The sequence below is a fragment of the Pseudorca crassidens genome, chromosome 12, assembly GCF_039906515.1.
Source record: "Pseudorca crassidens isolate mPseCra1 chromosome 12, mPseCra1.hap1, whole genome shotgun sequence".
Taxonomy (NCBI): Eukaryota; Metazoa; Chordata; class Mammalia; order Artiodactyla; family Delphinidae; genus Pseudorca; species Pseudorca crassidens.
The window spans coordinates 20,904,670-20,924,369 of record NC_090307.1 but is presented as its reverse complement, the minus strand read 5'-3'; the positions used below and the strand labels follow the sequence as shown (position 1 = coordinate 20,924,369).

At 36.5% G+C, this 19,700-nt stretch overlaps 1 protein-coding gene across 1 annotated transcript in view; it reads left to right on the top strand.

Annotated features, from left to right (window-relative positions):
• LOC137203278 (netrin receptor DCC-like) overlaps window positions 1-19,700 on the top strand; it is a 99,837-nt gene that overhangs the window by 20,454 nt on the left and 59,683 nt on the right. The window contains exon 4 of the mRNA XM_067699055.1: window positions 12,214-12,369. Within this exon, the coding sequence (XP_067555156.1) occupies window positions 12,214-12,369 (156 nt within the window). The remainder of the gene's footprint in view (window positions 1-12,213; window positions 12,370-19,700) is intronic.

Here is a 19,700-nt window from a genome sequence, read left to right as displayed (position 1 = left end):
TTTTTTAACATCTTTATTGGAGTATAATTGCTTTACACTGGTGTGTTAGTTTCTGCTTTATAACAAAGTGAATCAGTTATACATATACATATATCCCCATATCTCCTCCCTCTTGCGTCTCCCTCCCTCCCACCCTCCCTATCCCACCCCCCTAGGTGGTCACAAAACACCGAGCTGATCTCCCTGTGCTATGCAGCTGCTTCCCACTAGCTATATCTATAGCACCATGTTCTATAAAATGGTAATTACCAGATAAAATATAAACTACCTGAAGTGTTTTTTAGTTCTTAAAACCCACAGGAAACGGTATTTAATTTCATTGAAGTACAAAATCTGTGTATTTGTCTAAGAATATACTTCATGGTTGAAAACATTATGTGGCATATGCTACTTCTTACCCCTGAGCACACTTCACAGCTAGGTACGCTGATGCCCATGAGAAGCATACCAGCTGATAGTATAGGCGGGAAAAGACCCCGGATATTCTGATTTCCCCAGTCGAGTGTTGTTTCCTACAAAATGGTAGCAAAAAGTGAGTATTGTTACGATGGCCAAAGAATTATTTTTAATGTTTTTCTTACTAAAAATGAAATTAATTACAAGAAATCGGAAGCTTCAGGTATAACTTTCCTTAATTTTTTAAGGATAAGTAAGAGTTATATGCTGGGTTTCCAGGAATCAGACTGAATAGAGATTGGAAAACAGGAGCTGTATTAGCAAGTGCCTCAGGAATAACACCTGTGAGGGTAAAGGACGCAGGGTTGCTGGGAGGGAGATATTGAACAGATGATGCAGTTTGATGGAGGCCTCGGCTGACCCTGTAGGTTGCTGTGGTGCTGGAATTGTCCTCTGTGTTGCCCCAGATGAGGTGGGAGGGAGGGGCTGTTCTGTAGTCTTTGATGCAGGCTCCTCCTAGGAAGAGACGTAGATTTTCTTACCGTTTCAGTATTTTATTACTTGATGGAGCCTAACTATTTGTTTGGCCTTGGAAAGATTCCCTTTCCATTTTCAACCTGTTTTCTTCTTCTGTAAAATGCAGGAGAGGTGAGGAATCAGAACTAGGAAATATGTAGAGGGAAGCGGATACCCTGTAAGATCACATCAGTTGTACAGTTTTAATAATTTACTGTATGAGAGTTTTGCTGGGTAAAAGCCTCTTGAATTCCTTTTTTTTTTCAGTTTTCTCTTTCCTAGTAAATATTTGAGGGAAAACTGTAAAATTCGCCTTTAAAAAAAAGAAATCTCAAAAAGTTAAACTAGAGGCTATTAAAAAGACTGAGGCAAAGAAAAGCATACAGTTTTGCTTTGGGGATAGCTTGGAGGCTGCTATGGCTACTGGTTTGGGGGCTTTCTAGAACATTCACTATGAGCGTCAACTCTTTTTTTTCCCCATTCCCACTATCTGCTTTAATCACTTGACTGCAGAACTCAAACTGAAACAAAGAAGCTATTGAAAAGTAAAATAAAGCCTCATGAGAAAAAGCGAGATTTTAAAAACTGGAATTCTCTTAGCTTGAGGTGCTGTATTACCAGAGGTTCTCTTGTGCACAGATGGACACTGGGAGAGACTGGCCTATGAAAGTCCAGTTTCCTAACCTCTGAAATACTTGATTTCAAATCAGAATCTTTGTCTGACCGTTACATACGTGGTGTGAGAAGCCAGTGTCTTAAGACTGGTCCCAGCTCAATGGGCTTCTGGAACATTTATTCCTTCACCTTGTGGATTCCCGCATCTGACCAAGAATGCTTCCTTAAGAGTAATAAGTGCAAACAATTCTTTTAGTACCATAAACACAAGTGCATACAAATTTTCAGCTCTTCAGAACTGTAGGAGCAGTGGCAAGGTGCAGAAAGTTCAGAGCTCATTTAAATTTGCATTAGAAATGATATTACCTAGTATATGTTTCCAACCAATATTTGATAACTTTATTAAGATCAGTTTTTATTCTTTGAGTCTTGAACGTTATATTTCATTCCTTCTGTTACTATGAATTTCTGCAGAAGGACTATTTTTTATGTATCCCTATAATTCCCACAGTGCTGTGTAAATGACTTTATATAACAGTTGTTACTAAATATGGGTTGAAAGCACAGAGGTTGTTTCTTGATAGTTCTGCAAGCAAATGATTTTTATATAAAGTTTGTTGATTAGTAATTCCACGGGATTACACTGGATTACTGGATTAATTCCACTGGATATCCAAATCAGCAGGTCAGTAAGATTGTGCAGACACAGTCAAAACATGGCCTTTAAGTTCAAGATGGTACATATGAGGAATACAGAATTGTGTTTGTAGGGAGGATTTTACAAGGCAAAAAATAGCTTGATTATCAGAGATATAGGAATAATCCAGAAGGGACCTGACAAAGAGTTGGTGGAAGAATTTTGAATGATGGAGTACAAAAGGTACTCTAGCTTTTAGAAAGGTTTCCTAGAGCAATATGAAAAATAAAAAATCTGTTGCTTTTTTTTAAAAGTATAGTTGATTTACAATAGTGTGTTAGTTTCAAGCGTATAGCAAAGTGATTCAGTTTTTTTTTAGATTATTTTCCATTATAGGTTATTACAAGATATTGAATATGACTCTCTGTGTTATACAGTAAATCCTTGTTGCTTACATACTTTATGTATAGTAGTTTGTATCTGTTAATCCTACACTCCTAATCTGTCCCTCCCTCCCTCTCCCCTTCGGTAACTGTAAGTTTGTTTTCTATGTCTATGAGTCTGTTTCTGTCCTGTATATAGATTTATTTGTATTATTTTGAGATTCCACATATAAGTGATATCTTGTAGTAGTTGTCTTTTTCTGTCTGACTTACTTCACTAAGTATAATGTTCTCTAGGTCAGCCATAAAAAAATGAAATATTGCCATTTGCAGCGACATGGATGGACTAGAAGATTCCTCACTTTTTCAGATTTATGTCACCCAATTCTTCCTTAATTCCTAACATCTCAGAGGTTTCTACAGCAAAATGCACTATCTTTTCTTCCAGGATCTTTCTCATCTGTGTCAAGTCTTTTGGGCGGTCTGGGGTAACTTGTAAAAGATTAAAGCAGATGGGCTTACAGTGTCCTGGGAAAGTCACTGGTCTGCAGAGAAGGAAGCTGTGTGATGCCTCAAGCTCATTTCAGAGGAATCCTCTAGCCCCAGATCAGAGTCTACTTTTCCCGCAGTCTCATCTGTCTGATGTCCTTGGTGTCAAAATGTACTCTCAGATGTTCACAACTATTTCAGATTTCTGGACTTCATAGCCATATCTCATTTGAGAAGTGAGTGAAGGCTGCAGGAGGCTGTAAGGGTCTTAAGGTTCCCTGCTCACATTTGCTCTTAGGACGTTTTCATAGCTGCCCTGTGGCAGTCACTAGTCCAGTCACCTCCACATCGTATCTCATCTTGTAAAGTGTGTGAAAACCACATGAAAAGTGGGCTGGCTGGATAGATTTAGGTAAACTAAGAGCCTTCCCTTAGCTCCTAAATGACAGAACGAGAATTTGAACCAGGTTGATTTTATAATCATAATTCCAGTTATTTTCTTCCTCCAGAGAAAGAACTTTTCTTTCTAATCTCATAAATCTTACAGTGTCATACTTCCCTCAGGTTCAAACTTGAGTTAAAAAAACACTATTTAGTTTCCTCTAACTTAATGTACTCCTCTTTCAAATGTAAGATGGTATTTTTTTTTTTTTTTTTGCGGTATGTGGGCCTCTCACCGTTGCAGCCTCTCTCTCTGCGGAGCACAGGCTCCGGACGCGCAGGCTCAGCGGCCATGGCCCACGGGCCCAGCCGCTCCGCGGCACGTGGGATCCTCCCGCACCGGGGCACAAACCCGCGTCCCCTGCACCGGCAGGCGGACTCCCAACCACTGCGCCACCAGGGAAGCCCCAAGATGGTATTTTTTAATAGAACTAATTAGCATTTTAATAGAACTATAATGGCAATAATTGTCAGTATCTTTGGAAAAGTTTGGCTTATATTTTAAGTGGTCATATTTTTTAAACTTTTACTTACTTTTAAACAGTTTTATTGAGATATAACTTATACACATATATATAACTGTACGTATTTAATTTATACAAATCTACTGAGTTTAGATATATGCATACACCCATGAAACCATCACCATAATCAAAGTCATAGACATATAAGAAGGTTGTTTTAACAATACTTCCTATTGAATGGTATTCAGCTCAGTCTTGGGGAAGATCTATAGGAACCCAGCAGATTAATATCAATAACCCATATTTCCACAGTGCTGACTCCTGACCCCTCACCCTGCTGCACTTCCATGTAGATAATCTCTTTAATCCTCAGAACCACACCATAAAGTTGGTACCATGATCAGCTCCACTTTACAGATGAGAAAACCAAGAAACAGAGAGCATATATACCCTCTCAAGCGAATGTATAGTTATCCACTACTGCATAACAAATTACCCCCAAAATGTAACAACATAAAACAGCCATTTATTTTTTTCAACAGCTTCTGAGGGTCAGGAATACAGGAGTGATTTAGCCAGGCAGTTCTGCCTCAAGACATGACTCCTGGCTTCCTCCAGAGTGAATTATCAGAGAGAGAGAGAGAGAGAGAGAGAAATCTCATTTAACCTAATTTTGGAAGTGACATACCATCACTTCCGTTGCATTCTTTGGTCACCAGACCAACCCTGGTGAAATGTGTCAGGAAACTCCAATAGGGATGTGAAGACAGGAGGAGGGAATCAGTGGGAGGTATCTTAGATACTGGCTGTGACATTTATTCACTACCAAGTGGCAGAACTGGATAGTGAACCCAGGCAGTTTGACCTCAGTTTGGGCTGTTTACCACTGTGAGCAGATACTGACACACCATTGTAAAGCAATTATACTCTAATAAAGATGTTAAAAAATTAAAAATTAATAACTGCAGAACACGTCATTGTGAATGTTCGCTATTTTCCTAAAGGTGGAGGTTGTGGATACTTGTGGTGGCCATCCAGTGACAATTGCTTGTTAAAGGACACCTGAAAATGTGAAGGAAATTAGAGTATTTATCAAGGGCTATAGACACTACATTTCCAAATAGTCCAGAGTATATATAGGCCATTGCCGATATAAAGAGATGCTAAAGAGAAGCAGAATGAGAAATCATTTGACTTAAACTCTTTGCTCTTCAAAATATTATCTTTACTCTTCTGTTTGTCCACCTCTCCTCCTCAACAAATCTCTCAAATCTGTCAAGTATCATGGTGAGAAATCTCTACAGAGAGCTTTATTTCTTAAAATTGTAGCTTTAAAAATAAAATCTCTACTTTAGATTTCCTATCAGTCACGTTTAGTGCTAACATTTTTTAAAATCTTGTCAAAGTTTTTGAATATCAACATGCCCTGTTCAGGGCACTAACTAATTTGGTGAGGGAATTTCCACTTGAAAAATCTTTGTGTGTCAGTATGACATATAAATTCAATTGTCAGCAAGCTGTGTCGGAACAGATTTCTAGTCATAGTCAGCCACAAAGCAGAGATTTATTGAAAATGCTTGATGATATCGCTCTCTGAGCTGTTTTACATAAACAGAGCCGTGCAGTGAATGCCTTGAATTGTAGTGTGAGGGTGTGTGTATGTGTGTGTGTTTCTGGCTCTCAAAACTGACATGTAGAGGGAAAATACCAAAATGCACTTCAATACACAGTGTTGGATCCAACTTATTTCCGAATGATTAGTTTCACAACAACAGTTTTATAAGTAAGGGTAGATGTCTGTGCCGTTTTAGAAATGAATCATGCATCAAAATACTTCAAACCCAAAGCTTTGGAATACTGACTATTCTATTTCATGTCAGGGTATAGAAGAATGAGAGTTTCTGAGGTGCAGAGACATACAACCGATTTATTATTTTTTAAAGAACTTCTATTATTTGCAAACCTTTTGTACCCAGGTCAGTAGTCAAAATGCAAAACTCATGAAAAGTAAAATTTCTTTTCTTCAGTAATGAAAGACTTGGAGCTGGAATATAAATTTAGTCTCTTGGGTTCTCTCAGCTTTCTATCTTATACAGAATCTGTGGCTTGCCAAATTATTTTATGTTTCTCTATTCAAATTTATTCAGCTCGAAACAGGAGATATTTATGACATTTTTTTCTAAGTGTATTCTAAAAGATTGGTTAAATTCACATAACAATATTGATTAGAAAGGTGCGCAATTTGTCAAGTGGGTGCCTTCTGCCTCTAAAGGAGACCATCATTGTCACATTTATTTATGAGTAAAAATTGTCAACACAGGAAAGGCTTTGCAATTTGGCAGTCAACCTTAATGACTATGCAGTGATCTCATTTTGATCAGTAAGATGTGTGAATTCATTAAATTAACTGCTTCAGAGACTGAGATTTTGAGTTATATGAATACGGACTTTACGTTATTATATGACTCTTATTTACAAATGTATTCAAATCTATTATTATTATCATTATTATTACTATAGTAACATAGTAACTATACACATCAGGATACTAAATAATACATCAAACCATGTAAAAAATCTCCAATGGGTTAAAATGACAGATTTCTAAATATTACTTCTAGAAAATCTTTCTTATTAACTCACTTGAAAAATAGGAAGTATCTCCAGCACCATACTTTGACAGACACAAAGACTATAAAATTATAACCTTTTCCTTTGGGGAATTTATAATTATTTTGGCTAGTATCTGATTTGAATTTCTGATTCTTTTTAAAAGTTTCCTTGTCATTTTATTTCTTTTCCCTTTTCTAAAGTCTGTTCATATGTTTGTATAGCCACAATTTACTCTTTATAAAATATTTTATAGATTATAAAGCATCTTCATTTATGATGCTATATATCATTTAATAATCTCAGTTTTTCATTCGAGTCCTCCCAAAAATAATTTAGAAAAGCTTTGTATCACCACACAGTTTTAACTTAACATTTACAATATTATAAGTTAAGTATCTGTGAAATATGTAATTTTTCTGGTATTCCACTCTTTCAAATAAAGCCAGAAGTATAAAAATACCATAGCAATATGATACCCACATCATCCATTTACAAAATACATGAGGAAGCTCCCTTTTACAGAGAAAAGTTGTATCACTCATTTTTTCCTTGAACTAGTACCTACAATTCACTTTCCCCACAGAATATACAGTTGTCATCTGTTTTTATGACTATCTTTGATCGATCACCTATCTTATTTCTTTGAAACATAATATTTTTATAAACTGAGATGTTAGATTTATATTATAAACTTATGTGACCACAAGTTTTTAACTGCTAATTATTTTTCTTCTCGGTGTGTTAACATTACAATTAGTATTTCTGCACAATTGTATATAAAATAAGATTGTGTTAGAATTCTATCACTTAATGACATGAAAGATGCTTCTTTTGTGCAACTAATGCATGTATTCGTGGATGAACATTACTTACTGCATAAATTCTATTCCGATGTTTTCTCTTTTTGATCTAAACATTGAGAAACCTTGTTTGCATTAAGTATGAGCAAGTGCAATAACAATGAGATTTTTATAGCAATCATTCAAAGATTCAAACTCCTTCCAAATTACATGCCAGAATTATTCTGTGAACTCTCATACAAAGTTACTTTTTTTTTTTTTTTTTTTTTGGGTTAGTCCTTTATTATAGAATTGGTGGTACTAGATCAGGATACCTGCAGGTAATACCAGAGTCACTTAAAGTTCAAATAGAGATCCGTTAGAGGATCTCATACAATCCCAGTACACTAGTGGGAATTTCTTACCACAATTGAAATATGTGCATTCAGGTCTCCTAGTTGTCAGAGCATATGGAGTAAGGTGGATATATAGCAAGCTGTTAATAAAGGAGACTCCTCGCGAATACAAATAAGAATTAGCACAGTGGTTAGTGAGGCACTGATGGGTGAAAAGATATCTGTTTGTTAGTGCTATAGGATAAGAGTAATAAGGTCCTAGCTGAGTTTAGGTATTGTCAAAGCATAATTCTCCAGGCCAAACTACAGTGGCGCTTCGTATTCTGAGAGGCCTTGATGGCTGCTAGGAAATATGGAATTGCTGATTTTACTTCAGGAAATCCATTATGGGGACATACATCAGCCCTAAGAAGCAGGGAATAAAGAGCAGGTAATTACCAGAAAACACCAATTATCACTGCATATCCTTAACATTTTAGGGATTTTTACCTTTTCAGCATAGCATTACTTTTGCTCAGAAGCATTAGGAATCCATACACAGAGTTAATGTATGCCAAAAGTACAACACAAGCAATCATACCCCCATTTCGTGAGTTTTATGTACAGATGGTGTTGATGAATATGCCCCAGGATTTGAAATGTGAGATGGTTCAGAAAATTGTCTGCCATTAATTGCTCTTCAAGAGCCTCAACTAGATGAAGGTCCCCAGAGGTGGTCCATAAGGGTAGAGCTTAGCATCAATGAGCAGTGATCCTAGATGGTGACCACACTGAGGCCTCTAGAGTCAGAAACTACTGAAGGGCCTGATCCTCAGTCTTCAGTGGAGATTTAGTTAGCCAGGTTCCCTGTCTAAGGCAGCAGGGACATGCTTCAGACACAGTAATTATGATGGGACACACTAAATACTTGTTAGAGGTCATTATCCTAGAGCATTTTGACTTGGCCATAAGGCATGCTGGAACCTGAAGTAGGTTGTTGGAGAAAAGCTAGGGCTTGGCTAAAAACATATACCTGCCTGAAGGGCTAACTCTCAAAGAAGTGGACCCAAAGTTCCAAGCAGACTGCTCAAAGGGCCATACCATCTAGTTTGTCAATAGCCAAGAGATTACTTTTGAGCAAGCAGCAGTCTTTAAATAGTAGCAAAATATATAGCTGTATGAAAAGGTGGCATAGCTGTGTTTCCATGAAGGTTGGTTTGTGTTAAGCTGGACTCTAGTCAGTAGGTGGAGCAGGATTCAGCCTCTAGTAGGAAAATGTTGGTAGGATATGGAAATGCAACTGGGACTTCAGCCAAGAGTCCTAAACCAACAGGGGACTAGGATACAGACCAATGAGAGTAAGGGTGAAGGCCTTGGGCCAACAAACTCAACCCAGGTATCTATCACCTATCGGTGGGGATGGAGTTCCCAATGTATTTCCAGGGTGGTTTCCACTGGGTCAGACTGGGCAGAGTTTTTCCTGCAGGCTTTCAGTACACTTGGGAAATTAGTCCCAACTGTATAAAGTGCCTGGGAATTGTTTTCATCATTGCTTTATCAAGTTTAGTGATGGGTCACCAAATGAACAAGATCTGGTTGTTTAAATTCTCAGAAGCCTAGGAGTTCATGACTGTAAAGTGGTATCCCAGTTCCCCATCTGTATTTTAAATGTTAATGCAGGGTATAAATCAATGAGGCTGGAGGTGAGAGGGGTATAAGTTTACAATGTGACCTGCCTGGGCTCCTCTTACTGGTGAGCTGGGTTATTTATCCTTGCTGGAGCTCGAGAACGTTTGGCAAGGCAATCTCTTGTGAAGTGACCAGCCTGGCTGCAGTAGAGGCATGACTGAGTTTCTTGCTGGCGGGCTCGTTTGGCTGGAGTAAGAGGCAGCTGGCTTCCTCGAAGCTGTATAGGGTCTTCCTTGGGTGGTGGACCTGTGGGGTTGGAGATCAGGGAAGCCAACACTGGGATCTGGGCCTCTGGCTGCAGGAGCTCTGGCCTGTCACTACGTTGCTTATCCAACTGAATACACTGAGTGATAAGGTCTGGGAGATTGTCCATCAGATCTGTGCCACTTACTTCAGCCTGAATGGAGTCAGCTAGTTCCTCTTGGAAGTGATCACTCTGATTGGTTTCATTATATCTCAGATTTTGAGCAAGGAGCTGGAAAGTAGTGGCATCCTGCTGAGAGAAGTTGTCCCTTTTGTCAACCTTAGCATTCATCAAGGGGTTCATTTCCTGTTTTGTGGGCTCACCAAATGACTGCTGTAACTCAAGAACAAAGTTCTCATATTGCTTCAACAGAGCACTCTGGTAGGTGGTGATTCTGTGTAATTCTCTACTGTATCTTCTGGAATCACGTGAGACTAAGCAGAATTGAGTACCAATATTGGACACCAATGAGCAGACAGTGGTTTTGCTCTGTGATCAGACAGACGGTGTCATGAGCAAGTAGCCAAATCTGTTAACTATGAAGAAGTCACAAGGGTATGCTGAGAGCTGAGAAATGCCAAAAACTGTTGTCCACTACTCAATGTTGCCTCTTCTTCATGGAGAATGCCAATGTTCTGCACATTCAGAAGAAATAAATTACTGGTTGGACTTGACCCTCAGTACTCCAATCATAGCCTGCAGTGCTGTGAGGATCCGATTGCTGTGGTGGTAGTTAATCCATTTTTTCTGGCTTTCTAGTCTGTGTCTGAGGTCACATTTGCTTGCCATGAACATGATTAAGACATCACAGGCAAGATGAAGAGGTGAGATTGAGAACCGAGGGGGGAGAGATGAGACGGTGGGACAGGGCAGCGCGGGGGCTGACTTGGGGTTTCATCTGCGGCTTCCTTCCACCCCTGGCTACGGAGCTGCAGAGAAGGCCCAAAGTTACTTTTAATAATATTTCAGTAAACAACTAGATAATGTCTTCCTTCAATTTTTCTGGAAGTAAAAGTTTTAGAAACTACCTAAATTTCAAAGGTATTTATTACTCATTCAAGTTACTTACTTTCTAATTTTCTAGGAGATACAACAGTAAAAAGCTTTACTAAGACTTACAAAGTAATTATAAAATGCATATGCAGATTTTTTTCACTTAGAGGTACTTTGTGTAATACAATATACTAAGACAGGATTGGAAACATTGAAATATCACTTATATCTTTACTAACATAATTTTTTGAAAAAATGTTTTATCCCATTAAATAATTAATATGTATTTTTATTCGATTCAGATAAAACAACCATTACTTAACCAACTGAAAAAAGAGTTAGTCTTCATTGTCAAACCGGTCAGTCAAAACTTTTTGTCTGAAAAAAACCCAACTTCGTTTTTCAATTAAACATGTTAATAGGCACTTTAAGAAGTGTTATAAATAAACTGAAAAATAAATTCTCGAATGCAGTTTTAAGAGCTAGTTTACTAGAAGCAGTCTTTTTATTTTAAAGTGTTATGTATTTAATGTAATTAATCTGCATTTTTAAGTTAAAATGTTTTTAAAATCTGTTTCTAACAATAGTGCAAGATAATCTGTATCTTGATGATGAAATTACTTTAGTAAGAGGGATGTGATTAAAAAAAAAAGATTTTCCTTTGGTAAATGTACACTGCTGTGCATGCTGAACTCCAGCAATTGACATTAGGGTATAATTAAATAAAAAATCAAGTATATAACAGAAATAACTTCATTAATTTTATACACAGAAATATACTGTTGAAATTGATCATACCCGTAGCTAGCTTAATTTTTATTTTTAGTTAATGAGAGGTAGGGAATACTAAACATTTTATAAGATGGAGATTGACTACACTTAGAGTAAATATTTCATAATAAGATATAATTGAACAGATATTTGAATAATGGAATGGAACAATGCTCACTAAACCTAGAAAATATTGTGTAAGATATCATCTGTGGGTTTAAGTCAATATAACTTAAAACATGTTTGGTATTCACAGAAAACATTCAGTTGCATTTAAATTAATGTGTCACTAAGTTGTACTACCATTTTGGCTGTTTGAAAGTATTTTCTTTCTATTTAAATATAAATCCTTTGTGTGATTATTTAGACTATAACTTGCTATTCTCTCTCCAGACTATAGATCTCCAAAGCATTACACTCTTTCACGGAATTAATAGAAAATTCCCATTTTCTTAGCCCACTCTATATAATATATTCCATTTCTGAACAACACAGTATTTCTAATGTCATCATTCTTGCCTAGGAGAAAGACTAAAACAAAAACTAAACTAAACTAAATAAAAGCCAGGAAGATGGCTTTATGATGGCTGATGAATCATTTCCTTGTTTGAAACCATGAAAAGTTTTAAACTTCAGGGGAATGCTCCCTGGTAAGATTCTTAAAGAGTGAGTTATCTCTTCTGAGCTAAGAAAGGGACTTTCTGGAAAGAGAGGTAAGTAAAGGAACCTACATGGTACTGTGAAGACGTGCATGGATTTGAAGATGTGAAAATGTAGCCGTTTCCTTTTTGCTTGTTAGGTGCGTGCATAGAATTATACATACTAACGATAACATCTTTGTTTTGCAGCTGTCGTGAGTGCCATCCCTGTGCCAACCCTAGAAAGTGCCCAGTACCCAGGAATCCTTCCATCGCCCACGTGTGCATACCCCCACCCGCAATTCACCCTCCGGCCTGTGCCGTTCCCTACACTGTCAGTGGACCGAGGTTTCGGAGCCGGAAAAAGTTAGTGTATTGCATTTTCCTTTCTTTTTACTGAGAACAAATGAATAATACCAAGGATGTCTTGTCAAGTGTGTAGCATTTTGGTGTTCTGATCCTTTGGAAAAATTGATATACTTATAACCTGTGTACTAGAATTTTCTTTTCCAGCATCGTCTGTTTTTTTGGACCCTTGGTACATGCTTTTGGACTGATTTTCTAGGAGTCTTTCCATAGTCCATTGCACTGACAGTATGGGGAGTCATGGGGAAACAAAGATTAACTGCTTCAGTAAAACAGTGATGTGATGGGTGCTTGAAATTAATTTGTTCTGTTAACTGGGAAGTTAATAAGCAAGTGACTGTCCTCCAACATTCTTATTTAAGTGTCTGTTGGTTATAACTAAAGATGTCTCATTGATTTTCCTTATAACCAATAACTGTATGAAAGCTCTCTTTATTAAATCAGTTCAGCGATACATTTTCATCTTTAAGAAATAGTTGCTGGAAATGAAAAATTCCCAGAGTGGTATTTCATCTGTTTCTATGTATGTATATTTCCAGTTTTAATGAGATATAATTGACATTTAACATTGTATAAATTTAAGGTGTACAAAATGTTGATTTTATACACTTATGTATTGCAAAATGATTACCACCATAACCTTAGCCAACAGCCCCATCATGTCACATAATAAGCATTTCTTTTTTGTAATAAAAATATTTAAGAGCTACTCTCTTAGCAACTTTCATGTGTATAATACAGTATCATTAACTATAATCACTATGCTGTACATTAGATCCCCAGAACTTATTCATCTTATAAGTGGAAGTTTGTACTCTGACCAATATCTCCCTTCTTCTCTCAACCCCCAGCCCCTGGTGAACATAATTCTAGTTCCTATTTCTACGAGTTTGGCTTTTTTAGATTCCACATATAAGTGATGTTATATAATGTATGTCTTTCTCTGTCTGACTTATCTCATTCAGCATGATGTCCTCAAGGTCTGTCTATGTTGTTGCAAATGGCTGGATGTCCTTCTTTCTCATGGCTGAATAATATAGATAGATAGATAGATAGATAGATAGATAGATAGATAGATAGATAGATAGATAGATAGATAGGTAGAGATGTAGCTGTAGATGTAGATATAGATACAGATATAAATATAGATAGATACATATCTCACATCTTCTTTACCCATTCATCCTGGACAAAAACTTAGCTTTTTCATTGTTTTGGCTGTTGTGAATAACGTTGCAAAAAGCACAGGAGTGCAGAGATCTCTTTGATATCCTGATTGCCTTTGGCTACACCCAGAAGTGGGATGACTGGATCATATGATTGTTCAATCTTTAATTTCCTAAGGAACTTCCATACTGTTTTCTATAGCGGCTGCACTCATTTATATTCCTACTAACAGTGCAAAAGTGTTTTCCTTTCTGCACATCCTTGCCAAGACTTGTTATCTCTTGTTTTTTTTATTTTAGCCATTCTAATAGATGTGAGGTGGTATCTCATTGTGGTTTTGATTTGCATTTCCCTAATGATTAGTGATGTTGAGCACCTTTTCATCTATCTGTTGGTCTTTTATATTCCCTTTTCAGAATAATATCCATTCAGTTCCTCTGCCCATTTTTAATTACATTGTCTTTTTCCTATTGAGTTGTATGTGTTCTTTATATATTTTGTATATTAACCACTTATCAGATGTTTGATTTGTAAGAATTTTCTCCCCTTACCTTTTCATTTTATTTCTGTGTAGAAGCTGTTTAATTTGATGAAGTTCCACTTGCTTATTTTTGCTCTTGTTAGCTTTGCTTTTGGTGTCCAATCAAAAAAATGTCTAAGTTTTCTTTCAGGAGTTTTACAGTTCCAGGTCTTATGTTCAAGCTTTTAATCCATTTTGAGTTTATTTTTGCAGATGGTACCAGATAGGGGTTCAGTTTTATTCTTTCACATGTGACTATCCAGTTTTCCCACCACCATTTATTGAAGAGACTCTTCTTTCCCCATGATATATTATTGGATTCCTTGTTAAATATTAGTTGATTTTTATATGTGGAGATTTATTTGGGCTCTCAATTCTGTTCCATTGGTCTGTGTCTGTTTTATGCTAATACTATACTGTTTTAATTGCTATAGTTTAGTGGGATAGCTTGAAATCAGGAACTATGATGCCTCCAGCTTTGTCCTTAGGATTGCTTTCAGCTATTCAGAATTTCATACAAATTTTAGGATTTTTTTCTCTATTTCTGTAAAAATGACATTGGAATTACAGTAGGGATTGCATTGAATATATAGATGGCTTTGGGTAGTAATTTTAACAATATTAATTCTTCCAATCCACGAACACAGTCTATCTTTCCATCTTTTGTAGCTTGTTCAATTTCTTTCATCAAAGTCTTTCATCAAAGTCTTCTTTCATCAATTTCTTTCATCAAATATTAATTCTTCCAATCCATAAACAGAGTCTATCTTTACATCTTTTGTAGCTTATTCAGCTTCTTTCATCAAAGTCTTGTAGTGTTCAGTGTAGAGCTCTTTCGCCTCCTTGGTTAAATTTATTCCTAAGTATTTTGTTCTTTTTCATGCTATTGTAAATGAGATTGTTTTCTTAACTTCTCTTTCTGATAGTTTGCTGTTAGCATATAAAAATGCAGCTGATTTTTGTGTATTGATTTTGTATCCTGAGAGTAGTATTTCATTTGTTTCAAGGAATGTGGGAATGGAGAAAGAATCTCAAGCTATTATATATACCCTGGTGATTTTTCCTGTGCCATTTGGCTTTTTTTTTTTTTCTTCAAGTACAGCATTTTAAAATCTATTTTATGGCATTCTTCTCCTTGTTACGAACGGGTGACTCAGCAGCTCCTGTGAGATAGGATATTTCGTAATAGATAAGATGGTAACAGCAATAAAATATATTTGTGGGGTAGCTATATTTTTCCCAACTCAACAGGGGCAGCTCTAAGAAATCATAAATCATCTAGATGTAACAAGGTTAGAATTAAAAGGCATTAGGAATCTACCAACAGATAATTATATTTATTTTTCTTTTTCTCACTGCACATCATGTCTAGAGAATAGAGTTGTGTGCAAAAACTCGAAGAAAAAAGCCCCCCAAACCATACTGAAGGAATTTAAATATGAAAGGTGTGAGAAGTCCAACAACCCAAAATTTCCGAATCCCCAGACAACTAGGACGATGATTCCAGTCAAAGAATTCAGAACCCACAAGTCCCTTCTTCAACTTCTGAAATGAACTGTCCCCAACAGAAAAGAGAGGTTTATAGTTTTAGTTTGGTTTTCTCCTCACTGGTTCGTTGTTTACTGCTTTCTTTTGATTTCATTTATATTCTCTAACTTTAAAAGAAAGTGTAAGAATGGTTTTTATTGGTTCATTCCAGCAAGACTGAGACAGCCAAAGTTCACTACTTTGTTTAAAACTAGCAATTAGCTATTTTATTCATGGGTGTTCCTGTAGATTCTTTTCCATTTTTAAAAGCATCATCTCCTTCGGAAAATCCAGCATCCCATTTACTCTTTGATTCCAAAAGTTAAATTTCAGTGAAAAAAATAAAAACAATAAATGAGCTAGTATAAAATTTGTTTTCATCTGTGGTTAAGGACCACAGATTTGTTTATATCTGTGATTAGTCTCATGGATGACTCTGGTGCAAAATTTTGATTGTGGGGAGGCTGTGCATATCTGGGGTCAGAGGGTAAATCTCTGTATATTCCACTCAATTTTGCTAGGAACCTAAAAACTGCTCTAAAAATTAAGGTCTATTAGAAAGAAAGAAAGAAAAAAAAGAGAAGGAGAAGGAAGGGAGGGAGGGAAGAAGGAAGGGAGAAAAATTTAGTCTCCTTAGTAGATTTTTTATTTTGTTAATTTATTTAAAAGTAAGGATTATTAAATAAATTTAATTATGTAACTATTACATAACATATAATACAAACATACAATAGATAATGTAACTATTATAAAAAGTTCTGCAAATAAAAGATTCTTAACAGAATTCTTAGTTTAATAATTCTTGACTCTCATCTAAAATTAACAGGCATAGGCATTCTACTCCTGGCCAAGATTTCACACGTTTTTAAAATATATACTCAGTCATTCTTCAAGTACTTTTTGACCAAAGCTATGTGAAATGCAAAAGGTATAGGAACTAATATGTGTTTCTAAGTGCTTGCTTAGAAAAGAAAAAAAACAACGCATTCTCTTTTCTAGGAAACTAAATATTCTCTAAATCATTGTCAGAAACAGTTAACTTCCAGTCATTCAGTATCAGTTTCTAAATGCCTTGGAGAACACTAAACATCCCTGTTCTCTCTCAAGCAGAAAACATTTCATGCCTCTGGCTGGAGATGTCTTATTAGTCACCTTGAAAAACAGTGAAAGGCACACACAGGAAACGAAGCATTTGACTGTGTGAAATGGGGCAACTCTCCTTCCTCAAAAGTTATCAGAAAGACCTTTGACTTTGAGAGATGAATCACTAAAACTCTGCCCCCGAAGACTGCTGCTTTCTGAAGACACAAATAAAGCTGAATTTCTCCCCTCCCATAAGGAAAGGAAAGATATAGGTTAAAGTACATTTGCATAACACATATTTGGTGATCCATGGATAAAGCTTTATACAGTCATGATGGACAAATCTTTCCTCTTCCTACTAATACGCTGCAGTTCTGCTCTTAGCCTCAATAGGCAAAGTAACTGGCCTTTGGGGAACAAGGAAAAGTGCTATATTTTGAAAACTTCAAATAATCATCTTGAGGTCTCATTTCTACAAATCAGTATAAAATCAGTGCCCCCATTTCCTCATCTTTGAAACAGGTACTAGAGAAGAGTAGATGATTTCCACTATTGTTTTCAGTGTCGGCATGGTCTTGGTGAGAAAGCTGGTCAACTTTATCCATGTTATTTTTCTGCCCCGCCTCTCCGCCAAATTGGAAATCAATTAACAAATGGAAGTTGACCTAAATAAGATCAGCACAGTAGAGTTCATGAATTTTTCTCTCGGGTCTTTTAAAAAAAATCCGAACTGTGAGGAATTGGGGTTATTTAGGATTATTGCATGATCTTGTTCTTCTGAGATTAATGAGTGAATTTGGTTCCTAAAAATGTTTGAGTCTTGAAGTGTCTTTGCTTAGAGTTATGAGTGCTGTATTTCTTTCAAATATTGCAATTTTAGATGGAAGAAAAAATCCGCATTTCCATTTTTGCAATATTTTTGCCAGTTATTCCATAGCAAGTATTTATGTGTTGACATTAATTATTATAAAGTGCCTTGAGATTTGACTCTGCTGTGTAATTGTATGCTGTTTGTACAATGAATTCCTACTATTTCATCATTTGAAAAGGAGTGCCTTGCCAGTACATATTTGATTCTCACTTTAGTGTCTGAATTGCAGGGAAGCTGCACTTCGTGGGCGAAAGGAGGTTTTCTTTGCTTTTAGAGCTCTTAGTACAGCTAAATGTCATGTCACAGAGCAAATCTGTTTCACATAGGTGTCCTGAAGCTGGCACCTGAACTGGCCAAACGGGCTCATCTGAAATGAGAGCTTTTCCAGTGGAGCAGTTGCTATTGTGTTTGTCTGAGAATTTTTTCACTGCCTTAGATGTCAGCCATTTTTTTTTTTTTTGCTCTATGTAAAATATAAGCATTATGAATTGTCTATGGAAAACCTGTGTCCATTGTATTAGGTATTAAGCAAAATTAACGTTTTGAACAAAACAAAAACAGTCCCTTATGCATTACTGATACATTCAGTGTTGAGGCTGGACCCTCCCATTCCACCTAGCACATTGCATTAGGCATGTTCCTTTTCACTATGTGGTATTAAGTATTGATTTTGCTAAAGAGCTGGTCCATTGATATCAAGCCACCATTACTTCTCTCAAAGTCAAGAACCACATTGTGATGTTCCCAGTGGGAATCACGGTGGCCAACTGAAAACTTGGGAATGGAGGACTAGGCATACACAGCATTTTTATTTTCAAATATGCTGAAGAGAAGAAAAATGGGAGTTCCCCCTAAAATTCACTGAATTCAACAGAATTGATGTGAAGCCTGAGGTTTTAAAGTAACTAAATTTTAGAAGACTAAAAAAATTGCATGTAAGTTTTATTAAACCTATGATCACAATAATATTTTAACTTAGATCTATTTGATTTCAAAAATGTAGAAGAATAGAAAAAGAAAATATGAAGGAAGGAATGAAGAAAAGAAAGACATCACAAAACGTTATTATTTCTGTAATAACTAAAGCAGTTTTCAAAATATGATATGGATTTACTGCAGTCCGTCTTCAGTAGAGAGAATTACAGCAGATTTCTGAGGAAAATTGTGAACTTTCTTTTCTTGGAGAGGCATTTTTAATATGATGATATGGACCATTTAATAAAAACCAGCCCTTTGGTAACAAAGAAGGACCTTGTTGTAGGTTCCTGCAGCTGCTTCTCTCTGATCTAGATCTGAGAGATACTGTATTTTTATTTGGACAATTGACCGTTGGTCATTTGTTCCTTTAGACTAAATATGAGTCTAGAGTAAAACCTTCATCATTTTCTTTGTTTCTAAAACTATACTCTCAACCACCTAATTACACCATCTTGATTGAACACACATGTTCCTCTTTCCCTTTACATTCTTAAAAGCAGCTTAGCTCCTTATACCACCTACCTGAAGCCCCCATTCCCTTTTGCCTTAGAGAACCAACATCACCAAAGATTTGCCTTAATGTTTTCCTTGCAGCCCCATACTTGAACCTTGAGATTGTACCTGCATGTGTTTCTCCTCTCCATCTTTGATAGGACTTCCTAGCCTAGAGATAAGGTACTTCTCTTCAAACTGCTCTTGCCCTCAGAGTTCTATCCAGTTTGCTGGATTACACTTTCCATATTTGAAGAAATCTTTAATCAAGTCTTTGCCCATTTTCTGGTTCCATTTGCTAAGTGACTGCATCTGTCCTGGGCCAACCCTGTATCTCCTCATCTCCATCTTTGAATGGGGTAAGCCTGAAGCCCGCTCAGTGACCCAGAGGACCTCTAACGCTTTGTGAATATAGACAAATGAGTTTTAATATCAAATACCCTCTGCAGGCACATTTCGCTTTTGCATATCTTTAATATGATATCTTGATCTTTTGTATCTTTAATCTCCACCCCCTTCAGCATTATCAGATTTTCTATCTCCTCTGCCCTTTGCTGACCTCACTGAGCCTCCCAGAGAAGTGTCTCAAAATTATCTCACAAACTAATTATCTTGAAATATTTCCTGCATAGAAATTCTCTTTCAAAAGTGAGACATTATCTTCTATCACTGTATTTTTTCCACTTTACCCAG